General features: G+C 56.5%; 1 protein-coding gene across 1 annotated transcript in view; it reads left to right on the top strand.

The window, feature by feature from the left end:
* Positions 1 to 23,090, top strand: part of SRRM2 (serine/arginine repetitive matrix 2) — a 31,247-nt gene that overhangs the window by 6,319 nt on the left and 1,838 nt on the right. The window contains 10 exon segments of the mRNA XM_038754024.1: positions 11,221 to 11,492; positions 12,446 to 12,553; positions 12,868 to 13,032; positions 13,244 to 13,321; positions 13,684 to 13,746; positions 13,833 to 13,865; positions 14,117 to 14,167; positions 14,388 to 14,480; positions 15,170 to 15,356; positions 15,577 to 22,370. Of these exon segments, the coding sequence (XP_038609952.1) occupies positions 11,251 to 11,492; positions 12,446 to 12,553; positions 12,868 to 13,032; positions 13,244 to 13,321; positions 13,684 to 13,746; positions 13,833 to 13,865; positions 14,117 to 14,167; positions 14,388 to 14,480; positions 15,170 to 15,356; positions 15,577 to 22,370 (7,814 nt within the window). The 5' untranslated portion in view covers positions 11,221 to 11,250.

Below are 23,090 nucleotides of genomic sequence, written 5' to 3'. Positions count from 1 at the left end.
AGTGATGGTATTTATTGAGCGCTTATGTGCAAAGCACCGTTTTAAGCGCTGAGGGGGGATACAAGGTGATCAGGTTGTTCCACGCGGGGCTCCCAGTCTTCTTCCCCATTTTACAGTTGAGGGAACTGAGGCCCCGAGAGCAATAATGTTGATATTTGTTAAGCTCTTGCTATGTGCAAAGCGCCGTTCTAAGCGCTGGGGAGGAGACAAGGTGATCAGGTTGTTCCACGCGGGGCTCACAGTCTTCATCCCCATTTTACAGTTGAGGGAACTGAGGCCCAGAGAGTAATAATGTTGGTATTTGTTAAGCGCTGGCTATGTGCAAAGTACTGTTCTAAGCGCTGAGAAGGTTACAATAATAATAGTAATAGTGATGGTATTTATTAAGCGATTTCTATGTGCAAAGCACTGTTCTAAGCGCTGAAGGGGGATTCAAGGTTATCAGGTTGTCCCACGCGGAGCTCCCAGTCTTCAACCCCATTTTACAGTTGAGGGAACTGAGGCCCAGAGAGTAATAATGTTGGTATTTGTTAAGTGCTTGCTATGTGCCAAGCACTGTTCTAAGCGCTGGGGAGGTTACAATAATAATAGTAATAATGATGGTATTTATTAAGCGATTTCTGTGTGCAAAGCACTGTTCTAAGCGCTGAAGGGGGATTCAAGGTTATCAGGTTGTCCCACGCGGAGCTCCCAGTCTTCAACCCCATTTTACAGTTGGGGGACCTGAGGCCCAGAGAGTAATAATGTTGGTATTTGTGAAGCGCTTGCTATGTGCCAAGCACCGTTCTAAGCGCTGGGGAGGTTACAAGGTGATGAGGTTGTTCCACGTGGGGCTCATAGCCTTCATCCCCATTTTACAGTTGAGGGAACTGAGGCCCAGAGAGTAATAATGTTGGTATTTCTTAAGCGCTTGCTATGTGCAAAGTACTGTTCTAAGCGCTGAGGAGGTTGAAATAATAATAGTAATAGTGATGGTATTTATTAAGCGCTTATTATGTGCAAAGCACCATTTTAAGCGCTGAGAGGGGATACAAGGTGATCAGGTTGTCCCACGAGGGGTTCCCAGTCTTCATCCCCATTTTATAGTTGAGGGAACTGAGGCACAGAGAGTAATAATGTTGGTATTTGTTAAGCGCTTGCTATATGCAAAGTACTGTTCTAAGCGCTGGGGAGATTATTATACTAATAGTAATAATGATGGTATTAAGCGATTTCTATGTGCAAAGCACTGTTCTAAGCGCTGAGGGGGGATACAAGGTGATCAGGTTGTCCCACGCAGGGCTCAGTCTTCATCCCCATTTTACAGTTGAGGGAACTGAGGCCCAGAGAGTAATAATGTTGGTATTTGTTAAGTGCTTGCCATGTGCCAAGCACTGTTCTAAGCGCTGGGGAGGTTACAATAATAATAGTAATAATGATGGTATTTATTAAGTGCTTATTATGTACAAAGCACCGTTTTAAGCGCTGAGGGGGGTTACAAGGTGATCAGGTTGTCCCACGAGGGGCTCCCAGTCTTCATCCCCATTTTACAGTTCAGGGAACCGAGGCCCAGAGAGTAATAATGTTGGTATTTGTTAAGCGTTTCCTATGTGCCAAGCACTGTTCTAAGCGCTGGGGAGGTTACAGTAATAATCATGATGTTAAGCGATTACTATGTGCAAAGCACCGTTTTGATTGCTGGGGGGGGGGGGTATACAAGGTGACCAGGTTGTCCCACTGGGGCTCACAGTCGTCATCCCCATTTTGCAGTTGAGGGAACTGAGGCACAGAGTAATAATGTTGGTATTTGTTAAGCGCTTACCATGTGCCAAGCACTGTTCTAAGCGCTGGGGTCAGGTTGTCCCACCTGGAGCTCACAGTCGTCATCCCCATTTTACAGTTGAGGGAACTGAGGCCCAGAGAATAATAATAATGTTGGTATTTGATAAGCGCTTACTACGTGCAAAGCACTGTTCTAAGCGCTGGGGAGGTTACAAAAATAATAATAATAATGATATTAAGGGATTACTATGTGCAAAGCACCGTTTTAATTGCTGGGGGGCGGATACAAGGTGATGAGGTTGTCCCATGCGGGGCTCACAGTCTTCACCCCCGTTTTGCAGTTGAGGGAACCGAGGCCCAGAGAGTAATAATAATAATGTTGGTATTTGTTAAACGCTTAATATGTGCAAAGCACTGTTCTAAGCGCTGGGGAGGTTACAATAATAATAATGATGGCATTTATTAAGTGACTCCTATGTGCAAAGCACCGTTTTAAGCGCTGGGGAGATTACAAGGTGATCAGGTTGTTGCACGTGAGGCTCACAGTCTTCTTCCCCATTTTACAGTTCAGGGAACCGAGGCCCAGAGAGTAATAATGTTGGTATTTGTTAAGCGCTTACTATGTGCCAAGCACCGTTCTAAACGCTGGGGAGGTTACAAGGTGATGAGGTGGTCCCACGTGGGGCTCCCAGTCCTCATCCCCATTTTACAGTTGAGGGGACTGAGGCCTAGAGAGTAATAATAATAATGTTGGTATTTGTTAAGGGCTTACTTTGTGCAAAGCACTGTTCTAAGCGCTGGGGAGGTTACAATAATAATAGTAATAATGATGGCATTTTTAAGCGATTACTATGTGCAGAGCACCGTTTTAAGCGCTGGGGAGGTTACAAGGTGATCAGGTTGTCCCACGGGGGGCTCACAGTCTTCATCCCCATTTTACAGTTGAGGGAACCGAGGCCCAGAGAGTAATAATAATAATGTTAGTATTTGTTAAGCGCTTACTATGTGCAAAGCACCGTTCTAAGCACTGGGGAGGTTACAATAATAATAATGATGGCGTTTATTAAGCGATTACTATTTGCAAAGCACCGTTTTAAGCCCGGGGGCGGGGGGGGAATACAAGGTGATCAAGTTGTCCCACGCGGGGCTCACAGTCTTTGCCCCCATTTTACAGTTGAGGGAACTGAGGCCCAGAGAGGAGTAATATTGGTATTAAGCGCTTACTATGTGCAAAGCACCGTTCTAAGTGCTTGGGGGGGGGGATACAAGGTGATCGGGTTGTCCTACGCGGCACGCTCAGTCCTCTTCCCCATTTTACAGTTGAGGGAACCGAGGCCCAGAGAGTAATAATAATAATGTTGGTATTTGTTAAGTGCTTACTATGTGTAAAGTACTGTTCTAAGCGCTGGGGAGGTTGCAATAATAATAGTAATAATGATGGCATTTATTAAGCGATTACTATGTGCAAAGCACCGTTTTAAGCACTGGGTCGGGGAGGGGGGGGATACAAGGTGATCAGTTTGGCCCAAGTGGGGCTCACAGTCTTCATCCCCATTTTACGGTTGAGGGAACTGAGGCCCAGAGAGTAATAATTATAATGTTGGTATTTGTAAAGCGCTTACTATGTGCAAAGTACTGTTTTAAGCTCCGGGGAGGTTACAATAATAATAGTAATAATGATGGCATTTATTAAGCGACTGCTATGTGCAAAGCACCGTTTTAATTGCTGGGGCGGCTTACAAGGTGATCAGGTTGTCCCACGTGGGGCTCACAATCTTCATCCCCATTTTACAGTTGAGGGAACCAAGGCCCAGAGAGTAATAATAGTAATGTTGGTACTTGTTAAGTGCTTACTATGTGCAAAGCACTGTTCTAAACGCTGGGGAGGTTACAATAATAATAATAATGATACTAAGCGATTACTATGTGCAAAGCACCATTTTAATGCTGTGGGGGGATACAAGGTGATCAGGTTGTCCCACGTGGGGCTCCCAGTCTTCATCCCCATTTTACAGTTGAGGGAACCGAGGCCCAGAGAGTAATAATGTTGGTATTTGTTAAGTGCTTACTATGTGCCAAGCACTGTTCTAAGCGCTGGGGAAGTTACAGGGTGATCAGGTTGTCCCACATGAGGCTCACAGTCTTCATCCCCATTTTACAGTTGCGTGAACTGAGGCCCAGAGAGTAATAATTATTATGTTTGTATTTGTTAAGTGCTTACTATGTGCAAAGCACTGTTATAAGCCCTGGGGAGGTTACAATAGTAATAATGATGGCATTAAGCAATTACTATGTGCAAAGTACCGTTTTAAGCTCTGGGTGGGGGGGGATACAAGGTGATGAGGTTGTCCTACGGGGGGCTCACAGTCTTCATCCCCATTTTGCAGTTGAGGGAAGTGAGGCCCAGAGAGTAGTAATAATAATGTTGGTATTTAAGTGCTTACTGTGTGCAAAACACTGTTCTAAGCGCTGGGGAGGTTACAATGATAATAATAATAATGGTGGCATTTATTAAGCGATTGCTATGTGCAAAGCACCGTTTTAAGCACTGGCGGGGGGGGTACAAAGGTGATCAGTTTGTCCCACGTGGGGCTCACAGTCTTCATCCCCATTTTGCAGCTGAGGGAACTGAGGCCCAGAGAGTAATAACAACAATGTTGGTATTTGTTAAGTGCTTACTATGTGCAAAGCACTTTTCTAAGCGCTGGGGGATATCCAAGGTGATCAGGTTGTCGCACATGGGGCTCACAGTCTTTATCCCCATTTTACAGATGAGGGAACTGAGGCACAGAGAAGTGAAGTGACTTGCCCAAAGTCACACAGCTGACAGTACTGTTTATTTTATGTTGTGAATATGTTTTGTCATCCGTCTCCCCCTTCTAGACTGTGAGCCCATTGTTGGGTGGGGACCGTCTCTATATGTTTGCCGACTTGTACTTCCCAAGCGCTTAGTACAGTGCTCTGCACTCAGTAAGTGCTCAATAAATACGATTGAATGAGTGAGTGAATTGGTGGAGTTGGAATTTGAACCCATGACCTCTGACTCCCAAGCCCGGGCTCTTTCTGCTGAGCCACGCTGCTTCTCTGCATAATTTCCCCCACCCCCACCTTCTTGGGCCTCCCAATTTCTCCTTCAGCCGCTTCGCCTCTAATCAATCAGTCAATCAATCGTATTTATTGAGAGCTTACTATGTGCAGAGCACTGTACTAAGCGCTTACTCTCCTCTACCCTCCCTCCTCTGCCCAGAGCACTTGTGTATACTTGTACTCATATCATCATCATCATCAATCGTATTTATTGCGCGCTTACTGTGTGCAGAGCACTGTACTAAGCGCTTGGGAAGTACAAGTTGTACTTATACTTGGAGAAGCAGCGTGGCTCAGTGGAAAGAGCCCCGGCTTGGGAGTCAGAGGTCATGGGTTCTAATCCTCGCTCCCCCACATGTCTGCTGTGTGACCTTGGGCAAGTCACTTAACTTCTCTGAGCCTCAGTTACCTCATCTGGAAAATGGGGATTAAGACTGTGAGCCCCCACGTTGGACAACCTGATCACCTTGTATCCCCCCAGCGCTTAGAACAGTGCTTTGCATACAGTAAGCGCTTAACAAATGCCATCATTTTTTTGTACAGATCTATTACTCTATTTGTACATATTTACAACTCTTAATTTTGTTAATGATGTGCATAGAGCTGTAATTCTATTTGACGGTTTTGACACCCGTCTACTTTTTGTTAGCCATCTCCCCCCTTATAATAATAATAATGATGACAGTATTTGTTAAGCGCTTACCACGTGTGGCACACTGTTTTAAGCGCTGGGGAGGTTACAAGGTGATCAGGTTGTCCCACGTGGGGCTCTCAGTCTTCATCCCCATTTTTACAGATGAGGTAACTGAGGCACAGAGAAGTGAAGTGACTTGCCCAGAGTCACACAGCTGACATCTGGCGGAGCCGGGATTTTAACCCATGACCTCTGACTCCCAAGCCCGTGCTCTTTCCACTGAGCCATGCTGCTTCTCTACATAATCTCTACATAGTGTACATATTTACTACTGTCTATTTTGTTAATGATGTTTATAGAGCTATAATTCTGTTCATTCTGACGGTTTTGGTACTTGTCTACTTGCTCTGTTTTATTGTCCGTCTCCCACCTTCTAATAATAATAATGATGGTATTAAGCGCTTACCATGTGCGACGCACTGTTTTAAGTGCTGGGGGATAGTACAAGGTGATCAGGTTGTCCCACGTGGGGCTCACAGTCTTCATCCCTATTTTACAGATGAGGGAACTGAGAGTAATAATAATGTTGGTATTTAAGTGAGGCATAGAGAAGTTAAGTGACTTGCCCAAAGTCACCCAGCTGACAAGTCCAGCGCTTAGAACGGTGCTACGTACATAGTAAGCGCTTAACAATGCCATCATTATTAAGTGGCGGAGTCGGGATTAAAACCCATGACCTCTGGCTCCCAAGCCTGGGCTCTTTCCACTGAGCCACGCTGCTCCTGTGAGCCCGTTGTTGGGTAGAGACCGTCTCTATAGGTTGCTGATTTGTGCTTCCCAAGCGTTTAGTCCAGTGCTCTGCACACAGTAAGCGCTCAATAAATACGATTGAATGAATGAATCCTACTGACCCGCCCCCTCCCCCCCAAACTTCCCCACCCCCTCCCTTAGTCCTTTCCGATCTCTTCCAAGGCCATCTTTCTTCATCGCCTCTACGTTCCTCCTCCCCTAACTGCCTCCCGCCCCTGCCTGTTCCTTCTCAATCCCGACTCCTTTCCCCCAGGAGCAGCCCCCACCGCCACTAAATGGCGAGGGCCCACAGTGGGCCGGACCCAGCTGTTGTGGAGCTTTTCCAAGTTCTGAAAAGAAAGTCTCCTGGCAGTTGAAAAATATTGGCCCGGTTTGGGACGGCCGTTGGGGTGGGGGGCACGCAGATGTAAATATCAGAATTTGAACGTGTTTTCATAGATTACATACAGTTTATAACATGATCTATACCGAAGTAGGGGGTGTAGGAGGAGGGAGGATTAGTGTTAATGATAATAATGATGGTATTTGTTATGCGCCTACTACTACCACTACTGCTACTGCTACTACTACTACTATTTGTTAAGTGCTCACTATGCACCAAGCACTGTTCTAAGCGCTAGAGGGGATACAAGGTCATTCATTCAATCAATTGTATTGAGCGCTTACTGTGTGCAGAGCACTGTACTAAGGTAATCAGGTTGTCCCACGTGGGTGTCTGTCTTAATCCCCATTTTACAGATGAGGTAACTGAGGCCCAGAGAAGTGAGGTGACTTGCCGAAGGTCACACAGCAAATAAGTGGTGGAGCTGAGATTAGAATTCGTGATCTCTGACTCTGAAGTGCGGGCTCTTTCCACTGAGCCACGCGAAGCACAGTTCTAAGCTTTGTGGGGGGGATACAAGGTGATCAGGTTGTCCCACGTGGGGCTCACAGTCTGCATCCCCATTTTACAGATGAGGTAACTGAGCCCCAGAGAAGTTAGTGACTTGTCCAAAGTCAGCTGACAGATGGCGGGCCTCTCAATCAATCAATCGTATTTATTGAGCGCTTACTATGTGCAGAGCACTGTACTAATAGCTTGGGAAGTACAAGTTGGCAACATATAGGGACGGTCCCTACCCAACAGTGGGCTCACAGTCTAAAAGAGTATCTTCCGACCAGAAGTAACTCGTCCAATTTCTGGAGTTTCCCAGTGGCCTTCCATTTTGGGCCAGGCCCATCCTAGGTATTTTCGGGTCCGTCAGGGCCCAGGTTGGGCTTCCTACAGGGTCCTTTCGTTAGCACGCTTTCTGGAGCAATGGAGTGCTTGGCAACAAAGGGTGGGGGTGATTCACGTTTTCCCCCTTCCTTCTCCCAAATCTCTCTTTTTCTTTTTAAAGCTTTGTACTTGACGGGGAGAGTAGTGGTGGAACTTGAGGCACCAAATGCTCGTCTCAACCATGTTCCTCCTCTCCCCTTTCTTCACCCTTCTTTCCTCCTTTGCAGTATGGGGCCGGAGGAGGTGGAAAGGTTTCCATCTCTGAGTGGGTGGCAAACTCAGTTGGGTAGCTCTGGGTCAGGGCTCACTTCCAAATAGTTCCCTGTCTTGAGTCTTACCCAGGGTGTTCCTTGGAAAATGCTGTATTCATTGGCCTATAAGAAACTTTTTCAGAAGGAACTTGGAGACTATCCATGCCTTTTGGAATTGCTGCTACCACCTTCAACTGAGCGACCATATCAGGCCTTTACTTGCAAGAGAGAAGGGGGTTATTATTAATGGTGTTTATGTGCTTACTATGTGCTTGGTACCGTACTAAGTAATGGGGAAGGTTCATATTAATCAGGCTGGACATAATCCGTGTCCCTCTTGGGACTCAAAGGCTTAAACCCCATTTTACAGATGAGGTAACTGAGGCACAGAGAAGTGAAGTGATTTGCCCACGGTCTCACAGCAGACAAGTGGCAGAGCCGGGATTAGAATCCAGGCCCTTCTGATTGCCAGGTCTGTGATCTATCCACTAGACCATGCTGCTTCTGAGGGAAGAAATTTGTTAATATGGCTGTGGTAAAGGGCAGAGGGAACAAGGAGCAAAAAAATATAACTGGGGATGTAATATTATTTTACAAAAGCAGTCATGGTCTTGTGACTATAAATAGGTGCACCAGCCAGGCTTTGAAAGGAAAACTACAAGTAAACATTTTTTCCCCAATTTTCCCTTTCACTACTTCACCCCCCTCTCTCCCTATCTTAATTCCCATTGCTACCCTTTGAGCTATTTTACTAGTACTCGTACCTTCTCACTGGGCTTCTCCCATTTTGGGGCTTTCCGCATTTTTTCCCTTTTCCCACCCTCTCCCCCAGTATTTCTTGCCTCTTCCGGTCCTCACTGCAGCTTACCCCCCTTCTCCGCCCACCCTCACCCTTTAGTTTTGCTTTCTTAAGTTCCCCATCCCCAGGTGTATTCCTTTGCCGGTGCTTTTAAATAGCTCAACCAATTTTGTTCCCTTTTTTTCCCCCAAGTCTTGGTAAACTAGCTCTCTTCCTCCATTCAAAGCCCTACTGAGAGCTCACCTCCTCCAGGAGGCCGTCCCAGACTGACCCCCCCTTTCCCTCCTCCTCCCCTCCTCATTGCCCCCTCCCTCCTCCCTCTACCCTACCCTCTTCACCTCCCCACAGCACTTGTGTGTATTTGTACATATTTAGTACTCTATTTTATTAATGACGTGTATATAGCTGTAATTCTATTTATTCTGATGGTATAGACACCTGTCTACTTGTTTTGTTGTCTGTCTCCCCCTTCTAGACTGTGAGCCCATTGTCGGGTAGGGACCGTCTCTATATGTTGCCAATTTGTACTTCCCAAGTACTTAGTACAGTGCTGTGCCCACAGTAAGCACTCAATAAATACGATTGAGTGAATGAATGAGTAGCCCTTCTGAGGTCCCTGTGGCTCTTTCCTCCTATCTCCTGCCATATTAGTTTTCGGGTGCCCAGTGCTCTCTCCTTTGGTCTTTCTGTGGCTACACCTCCAACGCAGCTCTTGACTAGTCTGGATGCCCTGGAACAAATTATTGGTGAAGGCTCTTCCTCCCAATTGCCCATCTTTATCTTATCTGGACTCACCCGAAAGGCTCCTCCCCGCTTGCATGCACCACTCTGAAGGGTTCCTCTTCTTTCCCCCTTATCCCTTCAGAGTCCCTCATGTTCCTTCCTCTACAGCCCCTGGGTTATTTCTTCGCCCGCCACACACTCGCCCTCACACCTTGGTTGGGGAATGGGTTTGGGTGAGGGGTATGAAAGTGTGGGTGAGTGGATAATGCAAGAAGTTGTAGGATTTGGGAAGAGTACTTTGCGATCCAAAAATAGGAAGCTCGTGGTGCAGGATGACAGGCTTTTCGGGGGTGAAATAAATCGTGTGTGGAAGGGTTAGCAGGGAACCTGTGGGTTTGGACCACCGGGGAAGGTTGGCAAGTTTAAATTGGTCATCGTTTCCCATTTCTTGTCATATGTTCCCCAAGCACCTACTATAGGTGCTCAGTAAATGCTGTCGGTGCTGTTTTCTGGTTCCTCTCCTCTGGCTCACTTTCCAGTGTGGGTGGTTTTCCAGACATTTCCCTGTGTTTTGTTTTTCTCTCTTCCTTCAAGGGCCACAGCCTCCCCCTCTCCTGTATCCAGTGTTACGAAACCTCTCTCACTTTCGGTTCCTTTTCTCAGGGCCTGGGGTGCCAGGGTTACCCAGGCCCGAGAAATCCCCTAGAAATCCCCCTTCTCAAGACTAACTTCTGAGTCAGGATGGTCCTTCTCTTTGGAATCAATCTCCTTGCTATTCCTCCCCTGTTCTCCCCCTTTCCTCCAGCATCCTCTGTAGCAATCTGTTCTTTTTACTCCTTGGCGCTCAGTGATTGTTTCTGATCCACTCCCCTTTGAATCTTAAGGCAGCAGTTAGTTGGGTCTAAAGAGATGTGGAGGAAAGGAAATAGGAGTGTGTTGGGGGTAGGGAAATTGGAAGTTCAGGAAGGGCAAGATGACAGGTGTAGGAGGTACTTGGGGAGAACTGGTTGGTCAGGGCAGTTGGAGGGGAGAAACTTGAGTGGAGACGCTGGCAAGTTGGGTGAAAGGGAGCCTGGGTTAGGATGTGGGAATTGGAAGTTTTGAGGGGGGTGAGAGATTTGCGGTTGAGCGGCCGAGGTCGGTTTGAGAAGGTGACTCGGAGAAGGATAGGTCAGGAAGATGCTGGGGAGGGGATTGTGTGGAGATAGGGCTTTGGGAGGAGGCTGCTGGGGCTTAGGAAAGGTGAGTGGCTTCGGGGGAGGGCAAGCTCCTGAGAGGAGAGTTAGAGAAAGGAACAAGGAAAATAGATTAGTTGGTGAGAGGAGCAAGAGTCGGCTTAAGGGAGGAGAAGCCCCCTGGAGTGGCATGTTTCCATACTCCAGGTGTACATCTTTGACTGAGGTGTTTTATGGGTGTCTTGATTTGGGCTGGAGCAACTTCAGGGATGGATGTCCGGTTTGCTCTTTTGGGTGCTCTCCCCCAGGGCCAACTCAGACGGGCCCCTGAAGTAGAGCCTGAATTTTCTCCAGGGCCTACCAGGGTGTGCCTCAAGGGATCCATCCCTGGTGGTGATTCCCGCCCGAAGCCCCACTGTCCGTCTTTCAGGGCATTAGAGAAGCCTCTGGCGTGGATTATGGGCCTTAGGACCAAGAGGGTTAGAGGGGCAGAATGACTCTTGAGTGAACTGGAGGAGAGAAGCTAGAGGAAGGCCATTGCCCGGGGGTAGGGTCTTGGCGAAAAGGGGGATGGGGCAGTTCAGGCAGGGTAAGGAGGCTGAAAGGTTAGAGGCTGGGGGCAGCGTAGGGGGTAGAGATAGTCTGGAGGGGAGAAAGGGGACAGGGTTTTTTGAGGTGGGGCGAGTCAGGCGCCTGACCCGTGTCTCCCCGCTCGCCCCCAGGAGCGGCAGTGCCCCCCCGGGCACGGGGCCATGTACAACGGGATCGGGCTGCCGACGCCCCGGGGCAGCGGCACCAACGGATACGTCCAGCGCAACCTGTCCCTGGTGCGGGGTCGGCGGGGCGAGCGGCCCGACTACAAGGGCGAGGAAGAGCTGCGGCGCCTGGAGGCTGCCCTGGTGAAGCGGCCTAACCCCGACATCCTGGACCACGAGCGCAAGCGGCGCGTCGAGCTGCGATGCCTCGAGCTGGAGGAGATGATGGAAGAGCAGGGGTGAGGGGAGGGCTGAGGGCTGGTCGATGGAGGAGCAGGAGGGAGCTGTGGGCAGGTGACAGAGAAGGACAGGCCGTTGGTGACCAGTCGAAAGAGAAGATGGGCAGATTGGAGAGCTGAGCCAGGGAGAGCTAAGAGCTAGGACAGGGAGGAGATGAAGGGCTTAGTTGCTGGGGATGCAGTGGTTTGCTGGGGAGCTTACTGGAGAGCGTTAGAGGCGTTGGAGTGTTGGGCAAGTTGGGGAGAATGGAGAGGCGAGGACAAGCTGGGAGCTTGGAGGAGAGGATGGGGTCGTTGAGCACCGGAGGAAATGGCAGGCTGGTGAATTGGTTTGGGAGGACTAAGATGATGAAGGAAGGGCTAGAGGAGATGGGGCAGGGGAAGGAGAGAAGGCTGGAGGAGAAATTGGGGAAAGGGGAAAAGAAACAGACTGGGGGGTGTGTTGAAGCAGCCAAAGGAAAGTGGGGAGGAAGTGCAGGGTACAGGGGGAGCAGGCTACAGGAGCCCAAGTATTGAATGGAGGACCGGAAAGATGAGGGCCGTGAGGGGGAGGAGGTCTAGGTTGTGGGGCCAGAGACCAGGCTTGTTGGTTAGAGGAAAAGGAGGGCATGATTCTTCGGGATGTGACGGAGGGAGGTGCTGACAAAGGAGGATTAGAAAGATCATGGCCTTAGGGGCCCTGAGTGGTCGGTAGAGAGGAAGCTTGTATGTGGGGGAAAAACTCTGTGTGACTGTTGGTGAGCCGATTCTGATTAGCCCTGAGGGGATGAAGAGTGAGAGGGATAAGAGGACAGTCAATCAATCAATCAATCAATCAATCAATCGTATTTATTGAGCGCTTACTATGTGCAGAGCACTGTACTAAGCGCTTGGGAAGTACAAATTGGCAACATTAGGCAAACATTGGCAAAATTGTCCCCACTAGGGACTAATTGCGGTGATCTTTACTGCAGGTACGAAGAGCAGCAGATTCAAGAGAAAGTGGCGACCTTCCGACTCATGTTGCTGGAGAAGGACGTGAATCCTGGGGGCAAGGAGGAGACCCCAGGGCAGAGGCCAGCGTGAGTTTCCGACCCTTTTCTTTGCTCTTCCTGGCCTCAAGACTAGTGAACGTTGCTCCCCTCTGCCCCCTGAACATGGGTCTTGGCCTTTCTGCCCCTATTCCTGGCCATGGCTTTCCCTCAGGATCTTGGTAGTCCTTGCCCCACATCCTTACAGACTCATCCACATTTTCTCTCCGCACGACTTTCTGGAGCCCTTGGTTAGGGGTGGTTAGTCCCTGCTTTTGTGACTTGTATTGTGGCCTGCCTCAGGCTCCTCCACTGACACTCTTGTTCCTCACTCCCTTCCTCCCTCGCCTCCTCCCTTTCTGCAGGGTGACCGAGACCCACCAGCTGGCCGAGCTGAATGAGAAGAAGAATGAGCGCCTTCGGGCTGCTTTTGGCATCAGTGATTCCTACGTGGATGGCAGCTCTTTTGACCCTCAGCGCCGTGCACGGGAGACTAAGCAACCACCTCCAGAGCCTCCCAAGCCCTACAGGTATCCCTCCCTCCTTCCTCTCACTCTCCACACAGCTCTACTCCACTCCCTGAGTCCAGAAACCCTACCTATCCGGGTCTTTAGGAATTTTGGTCGCTCTCCAGAATTCCTGAATTCTGTGCTAAGTGCCGTTCTTCCTTTAGAACCCAAGGGCCCCAGGCAATCTCAGGGAACAGCAGCCTCAGCTTCCCTCTGTTTTTTTCCCCCCCAGTCTTGTCCGGGAGTCCAGCAGCTCCCGCTCCCCCACCCCAAAGCAAAAGAAGAAGAAAAAGAAGAAAGATCGTGGCCGGTGAGTTTCCCCAAAGAGGTGCTCTAGAGCAGAAAGCTTTTCCTGGGCTCGTTCTCTGAGGTGGACCTGGGGAAGTAGTGGGTGGGGGGGATCCCTAAGCCAGCAAAGGGAATGTCCCTTGTCAGGGAGTGCGGAGCTCTGCCCGCTTAAGGCTGTTGGGCTCTGGGGTTGACTGTCGGACCACGGCCCAGGGGAGCTGGGTTATTTCTTGGGCGCCTTTCCCCCTCCGATCATGGAAGGGGAGCTGGTCCTGTTTAGAGGGAGTGCCGGAGCGGAGTGCATCAGGGACTTCTATCGCTCGATCAGTGGTAGGGCCCTCGGGTGGAGTCATTGACTCTGCTTTGTAATTGACATCTTTTTAGCAGGTCTGAGAGCAGCTCCCCACGCCGGGAGAGAAAGAAGAGTTCAAAGAAGAAGAAGCACAGGTATTAGGGGCCACCGGGCACCGGAGAGGGGAAGAGATGGAGGGCCCCTTTGGAGCCTGACACCTGCTCTCATTTTCCCATGACAGGTCAGAGTCTGAATCCAAGAAACGCAAGCATAGGTGAGAACTCTCCTAGGTTTTCTGGGCCGGGGAGGGGAGGAGGAGGGTTCTCTATCTGCACCTCTTGATTTTACCGGCCTGTCGTTTGTAAAGTTTTCTTCATAAACCGAGTATCTCTAAGAATCTCTCTGCCTTTGAAGGCTTCTTCAGTAACTTTGGTCTCTACCCCTCTCACTCCCCCCCACCCCGAGCCTGTTAGCGTTCATTAAGCAGCTCTCCGCTTGCATTAACTGCCCCATCTGTCTCCCCAGGTCTCCTTCCCCAAAGAGCAAACGTAAATCCAAGGACAAGAAGCGGAAACGGTGAGTTGAGAGTTAGGGCTAAATGGCGAGAGGAGAAAAATTTGGCTGCCTTTGGCGGGGAGGTCTGGTTAGTAGGAAGGGAAGCGGAGACTAGGGTAGTTGGACGTGGTTCCGGAAAGGGACTGCAGGCCGAGGATGCGGAAGGAGAGTCAGATAAGGGGAGGGGACAGGGTGAGACAACAGGGGCACCAGTCATCGTTAACTGTGTCTCTTCTTTCAGATCCCGGAGCACATCACCAGCTCCCAAGAGCCGTCGGGGCCATCGCTCGACGTCGGCTGATTCCGCCTCATCTTCTGACACCTCCCGTAGTCGGTAAGGGATTGTTCAAGAGGAAGGGAGGGAGTGGGATGGATGGGTTAATTGATTTAATATTTATTGAGCGCCTACAATGTGCTAGGCGCTGCACAGACCATTCGGAAGACACGGTCCCAGCCCTCTAGGAGCTGACAGGCTAAAGCGACAGGATGGACAGACATAAACATGCCCCCTTCTCTTTTCCTTATGTTTTTCTTCTTTTATTTTTGTTTTTTTGTTTTTTGTTGTTCTGCTGTATACGGACTGCCAGGGTAGGGGAGGGTCGGGGAGGGAATGGCTTGTCAGCAATGGCTGGGGGAAGGAAGGCATCCTTGCCCCGCCACACTTAATCGGGGAAGGCTTCCTGGTGGAGGTGGGCTCCCAGGTGAGTTGTGAATGAGGAGGGTGGGGAGTTGGCCGGGTGGATGGTGCAGTGCGGGGGGAGGCTGAAGGGAGAAGAGAAAATTCCCGGGATGGATTCTGGGGGCTAAGAGAGAGAGAGACCAAAGGTCGAGGTGGACTGGTGAAGGCCTCGAATCCTGGCATGAGTAGTCGGAATCTAAAGCGTAGGGCGATAATGGGAGTCAAGGTGAAATGGCTGCCGTCGTTACAGAGATGGGTGGAAGGAAACGAGGTCAAGGGGAGCCGGGGGCGGGGGTGTTTCCTTCTCCCTCTGTCTGACGCTCCCCCTCCAACCCCATACCCAGGTCTCGCAGTGCAGCAGCCAAGACCCGGGCGACTGCCGTAGCCCGTCAGAGCCCCACCCCTGCTGCTCAGCACCACGGAGAAGCTGAGGCTCCGCCCCGGGAGGCCCCCGTTACCACCACTGAGCAGCCTCAAAGTCCCCAGCCTAGCAGCCCCCAAGACAAGGACAAGGAGAAAGACAAGCGAGAGGTGAGTTGTAGGCAGAGGGGCTCCGTGGGGGAGTCAGTCAGTGCAAGGAGCGGCGGGGAGGGCCGAGCTCGAGTGCTGAACGGTGAGACGGGGAGGAGCGTAGCGAGCGAGGGAGGGGCGTGCGGAGCGGAGACAGCGGAAGGCTGATGGACGTTTTGGGGAGGTGGTTCTGGTTCTGAGCGCTGGTTCACATGGCTTCGTCTTGGTTTTCTGCTCCCAGAAATCTGCAACCCGGCCCAGCCCCTCCCCGGAGAGGAGCAGCACGGCCCCCGAGCGACCCGCTCCTACCCTGCCGCCCCCTGATGAGCGGCGCTGCGGCTCCCCCGACCCCCCTCCGTTGGCTCTCCCGAGCCAGGAGCCAGCAAAGGCCCCGGCTGAGCCCTCCCCTCCTAGGGGTCGCTCGCCCTCAAAATCTCCCGGGAAGGCCCCCCGGTCCTCCTCCTCGGAGAGTTCCCCGGCCCCTCAGTCTACCAAGGCCCCCCGGCGAGCCAGCTCCTCCCCAGACAGCCCCCCTAAGCCCGCCCCTCCCCCTGTTACCCGCCGGGAGATCTCTCCCTCCCCCACAACCAAGAGTAGCCGCTCCCGTGGCCGAGCGAAGCGGGACAAGTCCCGCTCCCGCTCTCCCTCTCGCAGGGTGGGGAGGTCCCGTAGTCCCGCCGCCCCTCGGCGGGGGCGGTCCCGGTCCCGGACCCCCGCCAGGAAAGGGCGCTCTCGGTCTCGCACCCCTCAGTGGCGCCGGTCCCGGTCCCCACAGAGGTGGGGGCGGTCCAGGAGCCCCCAGCGGCGTGGCCGCTCCCGGTCTCCCCAGAGGCCCGGCTGGTCCAGGAGCCGGAATGCCCAGCGGAGAGGCCGGTCTAGGTCCGCGGCGAGACGAGGCAGGTCCCGTTCGAAAACCCCGGCTGCCAGAGGCCGATCCCGGTCCAGAACCCCAGCCAGGCGGGGTCGGTCTCGCTCCAGAACCCCCGCCCGGCGGAGGTCTCGCTCCAGAACGTCCACACGGCGGAGGTCCCGCTCTAGGACCCCCGCCCGGCGGGGCCGATCCCGCTCCAGGACCCCGGCTCGGCGTAGGTCCCGTACCCGGTCGCCGGTACGCCGGAGGTCGCGCACCAGATCGCCAGTTAGACGAGGCAGGTCCCGCTCCAGGACCCCGGCCCGGCGGGGGGGCAGGTCCCGCTCCAGGTCCCCGGCCCGGCGGGGGGGCAGGTCCCGCTCCAGGACCCCGGCCCGGCGCGGGGGCAGGTCCCGCTCCAGGACCCCGGCCCGGCGCGGGGGCAGGTCCCGCTCCAGGACCCCGGCCCGGCGAGGAGCCAGATCTCGCACCAGAAGCCCGCTGCGCCGGGGAAGGTCCCACTCGAGGACACCGCCCAGGAGGGGTCGGTCTGGCTCCTCCTCAGAGCGGAAGAACAAGTCAAGGGCTTCACAGCGGAGCCGGTCCAATTCCAGCCCAGAAGTGAAGAAGTCCCGCACGTCCCTGAGGCGCAGCCGGTCTCTCTCTTCTCCACGGCCAAAAGCAAAATCCCGACCGTCTCTGAGGCGCAGCCGCTCCGGATCATCTCCTCGCCCCAAAGCAAAATCTCGAAGTCCACCTAGGCGAAGCCGGTCGAGCTCCTCCCCTCGTCCTAAGCCGAAATCTAGAACCCCCCCACCCAGGCGAAGCCGCTCCGGGTCCTCCCCACGCCCCAAGGTGAAGTCTAGAACCCCCCAGCCGCGGAGCCGTTCGGGCTCGTCTCCCAGAGCCGCTTCCAAGTCTCGGACCCCGCCGAGAAGCCGTTCTGGATCCCCGCCCAGCTCGGCGGTGAAAACGAGAACGCCACCGAGGCCAAGTTCTGGGTCGAGCCCCTGCCCCAAAGCTAAGGCTGGGACGCCTCCGAGGCAAAGCAGGTCGGCATCCCCTGGCCCCAAAGCGAAGTCAGGAACCCCCTTGAGACGTAGCCTTTCCAGTTCTTCTCCACGCCCGAAGGCGTCCCCCAGAACGCCTCCAAGAGCAAAGTCTGGGACGCCACCAAGGAGCGGTTCCGGCTCTTCTTCTCCGAGTCCCGACAGGGCCGCGCCCGGGACACCGCCCAAGAGCGGCTCCGGGCCGTCCTCTCCGTGTACCAAAGCAAAATCCAGAACCCCTTCAAGACGAAGTCACTCAGGGTCCCCTTCGCCTCATCCCAAAGCCAAGTCTACCACCCCACCAAGACGAAGCCGCTCTGGATCAGGCTCACCGTGTCCTCCGGTTAATTCCAAAGCTTCACCAAATCAGAGTCCTTCGCCATCCTCCTCCCCGCCACATCCCAAAGTGGAACCTGGCACACCACCACCACCGCCACCCGGACAGAATCAGTCTAGATCTCCTTCGCCACAGCCAGAAGCAAAAGCTCAGTCGCCGCCAAGCCGTAGCGGATCTGGTGGTTCTTCTCCAAGCCCTGACGGGACGTCTACAACTGTGGCGGGGCCCAGCCACTCCGGGTCCTCTCCTCTCCCTAAAGCGGCGTCTCAGTCACCGCCCAGCCAATCCAGGTCCTCCTCTCCGTGTCCTGACGGGATGCCCAGGATCCCAGGAAGACAGAGCAGGTCACCGGTGAGGCAGAGCGCCTCAGAGTCTTCCATGAGTCCGCAGAACAAACCCCAAACACCCTTGAAGAGGAGCCGGTCCAGGTCTGGGTCTTCCCCGCGGCCCAGCGTGGCTTCCAGGTCTCCTCCAAGACGTAACAGTTCCGACTCCTCCCCGGAGGCGCAAGAGAAAGGGAGTTCATCACCCAAGCAGAATTTCTCCGGATCGTCTCCGGGTCCAAATGACAAATCTGCGCCTCCTTCGGGAGAGAGCAGCTCTGGGTCCTCACCTGTACTCAAGGACCCGCCCAAGACTCCCCCGCGGGGTAGAGTTGACTCCAGTTCGTCTCCAGAAGTCAAGGCTGGAGAAACCGTGCTGCCTGGGCCCAGCCAGCCTGACTTGTCAGAAGCGATAGAAAAGCCAGAGGTGTCTTCGACCCTGACCGTGCCGCTCTCGTCTTCGGAGAGCCAAGAGACACCTAGACCATCCCAGGAGGGAAGCAGCTCTGAGTTCTCCCCAGAAGTTGGAGAGAGCCCCGCTGGGCTTCCTAGACCAACTCAAACGCAGACCGCCGTAGAAGTAACAGAGAAGTCGGAAACGCCTTCAGCCTGGAGCGGGCCCTGTTCGGCCCCAGAACAAGAAGATGCGCCCAGGAGCCCTCCTGGGCAGAGCGCCGCGGGGTCACCGGCGGAGTCGAGAAACGTAGTTGGCACCCCGTCGGTGGAAAGTCTAACCGGCCCGGCCCCCGAGCAGCTCCAGGAGGACTTGGGACTTCCCGCACAGCAAGGAACTGCCTTGCCTCCGGAAACTGCAGATCAGCCTAAAGCTGTCGCCGGGCCTGGGAGCGCCGAGGAGCCCGAGGTGACGGAAACGATGGAAGTGCCCTCCAGCCAGGGCGGATCTCTCTCTCCTGGCGCTGACGACCCTGCACCAGGAACTCCTCCAAAGGAAAGGAGGGCCTCTGGGTCATCTCCAGAGCCCAGAGATGCCCCGAGAACGCCATCGAGGCAGAGCCGCTCTGGCTCCTCTCCGGGTCTCAAAGATGGATCCGGAACCCCCTCGAGGCGAAGCCGTTCGGATTCCTCTCCGGGGCTCAGAGAGGCCCCCGGAACGCCCCCGAGAAGAAGGAGCGGGTCGGAGTCCTCCCCGGAACCCAAACCTCCGACACCCTCGAGGCAGAGAGCTAATTCTGAATCGTCCCCGGAGCTCAACAACAAATCGCAGTCTCCCCAGAGAGAGAGGAGCGCGTCGGAGTCCTCGGTGGAGCAGAAGGCGGCGACCAGACCCTCGCCCGGGCAAAGAAGTCATTCCGGGTCCTCCCCGGAGGTCGATGGCAAGGCCAGAACTCCCCTTCAAGGAAGAAGCGGGTCGGAATCCTCACCGGAGCGTAAAGCGGCGACCCGGCCCGGGAGCCGCTCTGGATCCTCTCTGGAAGGTGACAACCAAGGGCGGCCTTCTCCCCGACGTAGCGGGTCCGGCTCTTCCCCGGAAGTCAACGACAAGCCGAGAACGTCGCCCGGGGGACGGAGCGGCTCCGACTCTTCTCCTGAGCCCCAGCCCTCCGGGCCTCGGGCCCCTCTCAGACGAAGCCGATCCGGTTCATCTCCGGCCAGTAAAGGCCGGGGGGCCTCCCACCCGGGCAGCAGCAGTTCGGAGTCCTCCCCGGAGCCGCCGCCCAAATCCAGGACCCCCCGCCGGAGCTCCAGGTCCACTCCAGAGCCGAAGACCAAGTCCCGAACCCCGCCCCGCCGCCGCAGCTCCCGGTCCTCGCCGGAGTTGAACAGGAAGGGCCGCCTCTCTCGCCGGAGCCGATCGGCCTCATCCTCCCCGGCGGCCCGCTCGAGGACCCCGCCCCGGCGCCGGCGCAGCCCGTCGGTCTCGTCCCCGGAGCCGGCAGAGAAGTCTCGGTCCTCCCGGCGCCGGCGGTCGGGCTCCTCCCCGCGGGCCAAGACCACGTCGAGGAGAGGCCGTTCCCCGTCTCCGAAAGCCCGGGGGCTCCAGAGATCCCGCTCCCGCTCCAGGCGGGAGAAGGCCAGAGCGAACCGCCGCAGGGACAGGTCGGGCTCATCCCAGTCAACCTCCCGAAGGCGACAGCGTAGCCGGTCCCGGTCCCGGGTAACCCGGCGGCGGCGGGGGGGCTCCGGCTACCACTCCCGGTCCCCGGCCCGGCAGGAGAGTTCCCGGACCTCCTCCCGTCGCCGCCGGGGCCGCTCCCGCACGCCCCCCGCGAGCCGGAAGCGTTCTCGCTCCCGCACGTCCCCGGCTCCCTGGAACCGCTCCAGGTCCCGGGCCTCCCCGGCCACCCACCGGCGCTCCAGGTCAAGAACGCCCCTGGTCACCCGCCGGAGGTCCCGGTCGAGGACGTCGCCCGTGAGCCGCCGGCGCTCCCGCTCCCGCACGTCGCCGGTGAGTCGCCGCAGGTCCCGGTCCAGAGCCTCGCCGGTGAATCGCAGGAGGTCCCGGTCCCGGACGCCCGTGGTGACCCGCCGCAGGTCCCGATCCAGGACGCCGGTGACCCGCCGCCGCTCCAGGTCCCGGACCCCCCCGGTGACCCGCCGGCGGTCCCGCTCGAGGACCCCGCCGGTGACCCGCCGGCGGTCCCGGAGCCGGACCTCGCCCGTCGCCCGCCGGAGGTCGCGGTCCAGGACGTCGCCCATCGCCCGCCGGCGGTCCCGCTCGCGCACCTCCCCGGCCGCGCGCCGGCGGTCCCGCTCACGCACCTCCCCGGCCGCCCGCCGCCGCTCTCGGTCCCGGACGCCCCTGGTGATCCGGCGCCGCTCCAGGTCCCGGAGCCCGCTGCTGACCCGCAAGCGGTCGCGGTCCCGCTCGCCGCCGGCCATCCGCCGGCGCTCCAGGTCCCGCACGCCACGTGCAGCTCGGGGTAAGCGGTCCCTCTCCCGCTCGCCTCCGGCCATCCGGCGCCGCTCGGCCTCGGGGAGTTCCTCCGACCGCTCTCGCTCGGCCACCCCGCCGGCCACCCGGAATCACTCTGGCTCCAGGACCCCCCCCATGGGCCTCAACAGCTCCAGGATGACCTGTTTCAACCGCCCCAGCATCTCTCCGACGCCCCTGGATCGCTGCAGGACGCCGCCCGGCGTCCTGGACTGCTCGGGCATCTCTCCGGCCCTGAGCAGCAACCGAACCCCGCTCGGGATCCTGCAGAGCGGCGCTTCCATGCTGGACGGGCCGGGCCCCCGGATCCCCGACCACCCCAGGGCCCCCTCGGTGGCCGAGAACCACGCGCAGTCGAGGATCGCCCTGGCCCTGACCGCCATCAGCCTGGGCACCGCCCGCCCGCCCCCGGCGATGACCGCCGCCAGCCTGGCCGCCCGCATGGCCCAGGTCCCGGCGCCCGTGCCCCTCATGAGTCTCCGAACGGCCCCGGCCGCCAGCCTCGCCAGCAGGATCCCCACGGCCGCGGCGGCCATGAGCCTGGCCGGCGCCCGGACGCCCGCCCTTCCGACGGGGGTGACCCTCGCCGACTCGAGAACCCCCGCGACCGCCGCGGCCGTGAACCTGGCCAGCCCCAGGACCCCGGTGGCCCCTTCGGCCGTGAGCCTCGCGGACCCGAGAGCGCCCGCCGCCCCGGCCGCCGTGAACCTCCCCGGAGCCAGGGCGCCCGCCGGCCTGGCGGCCCTGAGCCTGGCGGGCTCCGTGACGCCCCCGGGGGCAGCCGGCTTCGCCAGCCCCCGCACGGCCCAGGCGCCCATCCCCGCCAACCTCGTGGGTCCCCGGACCCCCCACGCCCCGGCGGCCGTGAACCTCGCCAGCTCGCGGACGCCCCCGGCCTTGACGCCCTCCGGTCTCGCCGGCGCCCGGATGCCTCCGACGCTGACGGCGGCCAACCTCACCGGTTCCAGGATGACCATGGCCGCTTACGACCGGGCCGGGGGCAGAACCTCGCCCCCCGTTCTGGAGCGGGCCCGTTCCAGAACCCCGCCGGGCCTCCCCGGCTCTAGAACCCCGCCGTCCGCCCCCCCGGGCCAGTCCAGATTAGCTTCCGAGCGGGCCGCCTCTCCCGCTCCCCTTGGCTCTCGAATGGGCCCGGCTCCTTCCCAGTCCGGGCCTCTCCCCCTGGCTCAGGAGCGGTCCCGCTCCCCCTTGCCCACCCTGGGTCCGGAGCAGCCCCGCTTCTTGCCCGCCCAGCCCTACCCTCTGGCTGGGGCCCTGACCCCAAGCCCGGTCGGGGGGGCCAAGGGCTTGGCCGCCGGCGGGGACCAGAATGGCACCCTCCCCGGCCCCGCTCCCGGCTTGCTCCGCCCCGAAGGCGGGGAGCTGGCCCCGGGGCCCCAGCTGGCCCCCTCCACACTGACCCCCCTGCTGCCCGGGAAGGAGCGGCGGAGCTCCTCCTCCTCCTCCTCCTCCTCGTCCTCCTCCTCCTCCTCCTCGTCCTCCTCCTCCTCCTCGTCAGGCTCCAGCTCCAGCGACTCCGAAGCTTCTAGTCCCCCTTCCCAGCCCGAGGTGGCTCTGAAGAGGTGAGGTGTCCGGGAGTGCGTCGGAGGGAAAGGCGTGAGAGGGTGCGCGTGCGTGTGTTGGGGAGAAAGCGTGTGTGTACGCGTGTCCGGTGGCGGGCGGGAAGAGGCCCAGGCAGCCTGGGGTAGCGGAAGAGGGTGCGTCGACCCGAGCGTAGAGCGTCAGGTGTATGCGCAACTGGGGGTCGGGGTCGAGAGATCTCTGAGAGAAGTCGATGTTCTTCCTCGGAAGAGAAGAAAACGGCCCTCATCTCTCAGCCCGAGCCTACTGCCGGCTTTGTTCCCCTCCTTGCCGAGAGCGGAGGGCTAGCGGGAAGCGGGGAGTGGCGGGGAACCAGGCGGATAGCGAGGAAAAAAGGGTGCACCCACCAGACTGGGGTCAGATCATTTTGGTCAGTGGTTTTTTTGGGGGGTTGGAGGGGGTGGGGGCGCCGGGGGTTTGTTCTTTTCTCCTTTCGGAAGTCTGTGTTTGCTTATGGTCTGGGACGTCTTCAGTAAGTCCCTGACAGTTTGTTCTCTGAAGGATGATGATAGTTGTTTTCCATCTCCACAGAGGGCAGAACTAGAGGAAATGGACTTAATTTGCAGCAGGAGGGAAGGCAGTTAGACCTCAAGAGGAACTCCTCGGGTTGGAAGGACTTCCAGAGGCCACCCCGCCCCTACCTCTGCTTCCAGGCAGGATGGAGCCTCCACCTTCTCCCCTTCCCCCAGCCCAGATACAAG

Source organism: Tachyglossus aculeatus, chromosome 11 (genome assembly GCF_015852505.1).
Source record: "Tachyglossus aculeatus isolate mTacAcu1 chromosome 11, mTacAcu1.pri, whole genome shotgun sequence".
NCBI classification, from domain to species: domain Eukaryota; kingdom Metazoa; phylum Chordata; class Mammalia; order Monotremata; family Tachyglossidae; genus Tachyglossus; species Tachyglossus aculeatus.
Note: the sequence above shows the minus strand (reverse complement) of the source record. Positions and strands in the feature narration are given on the sequence as shown.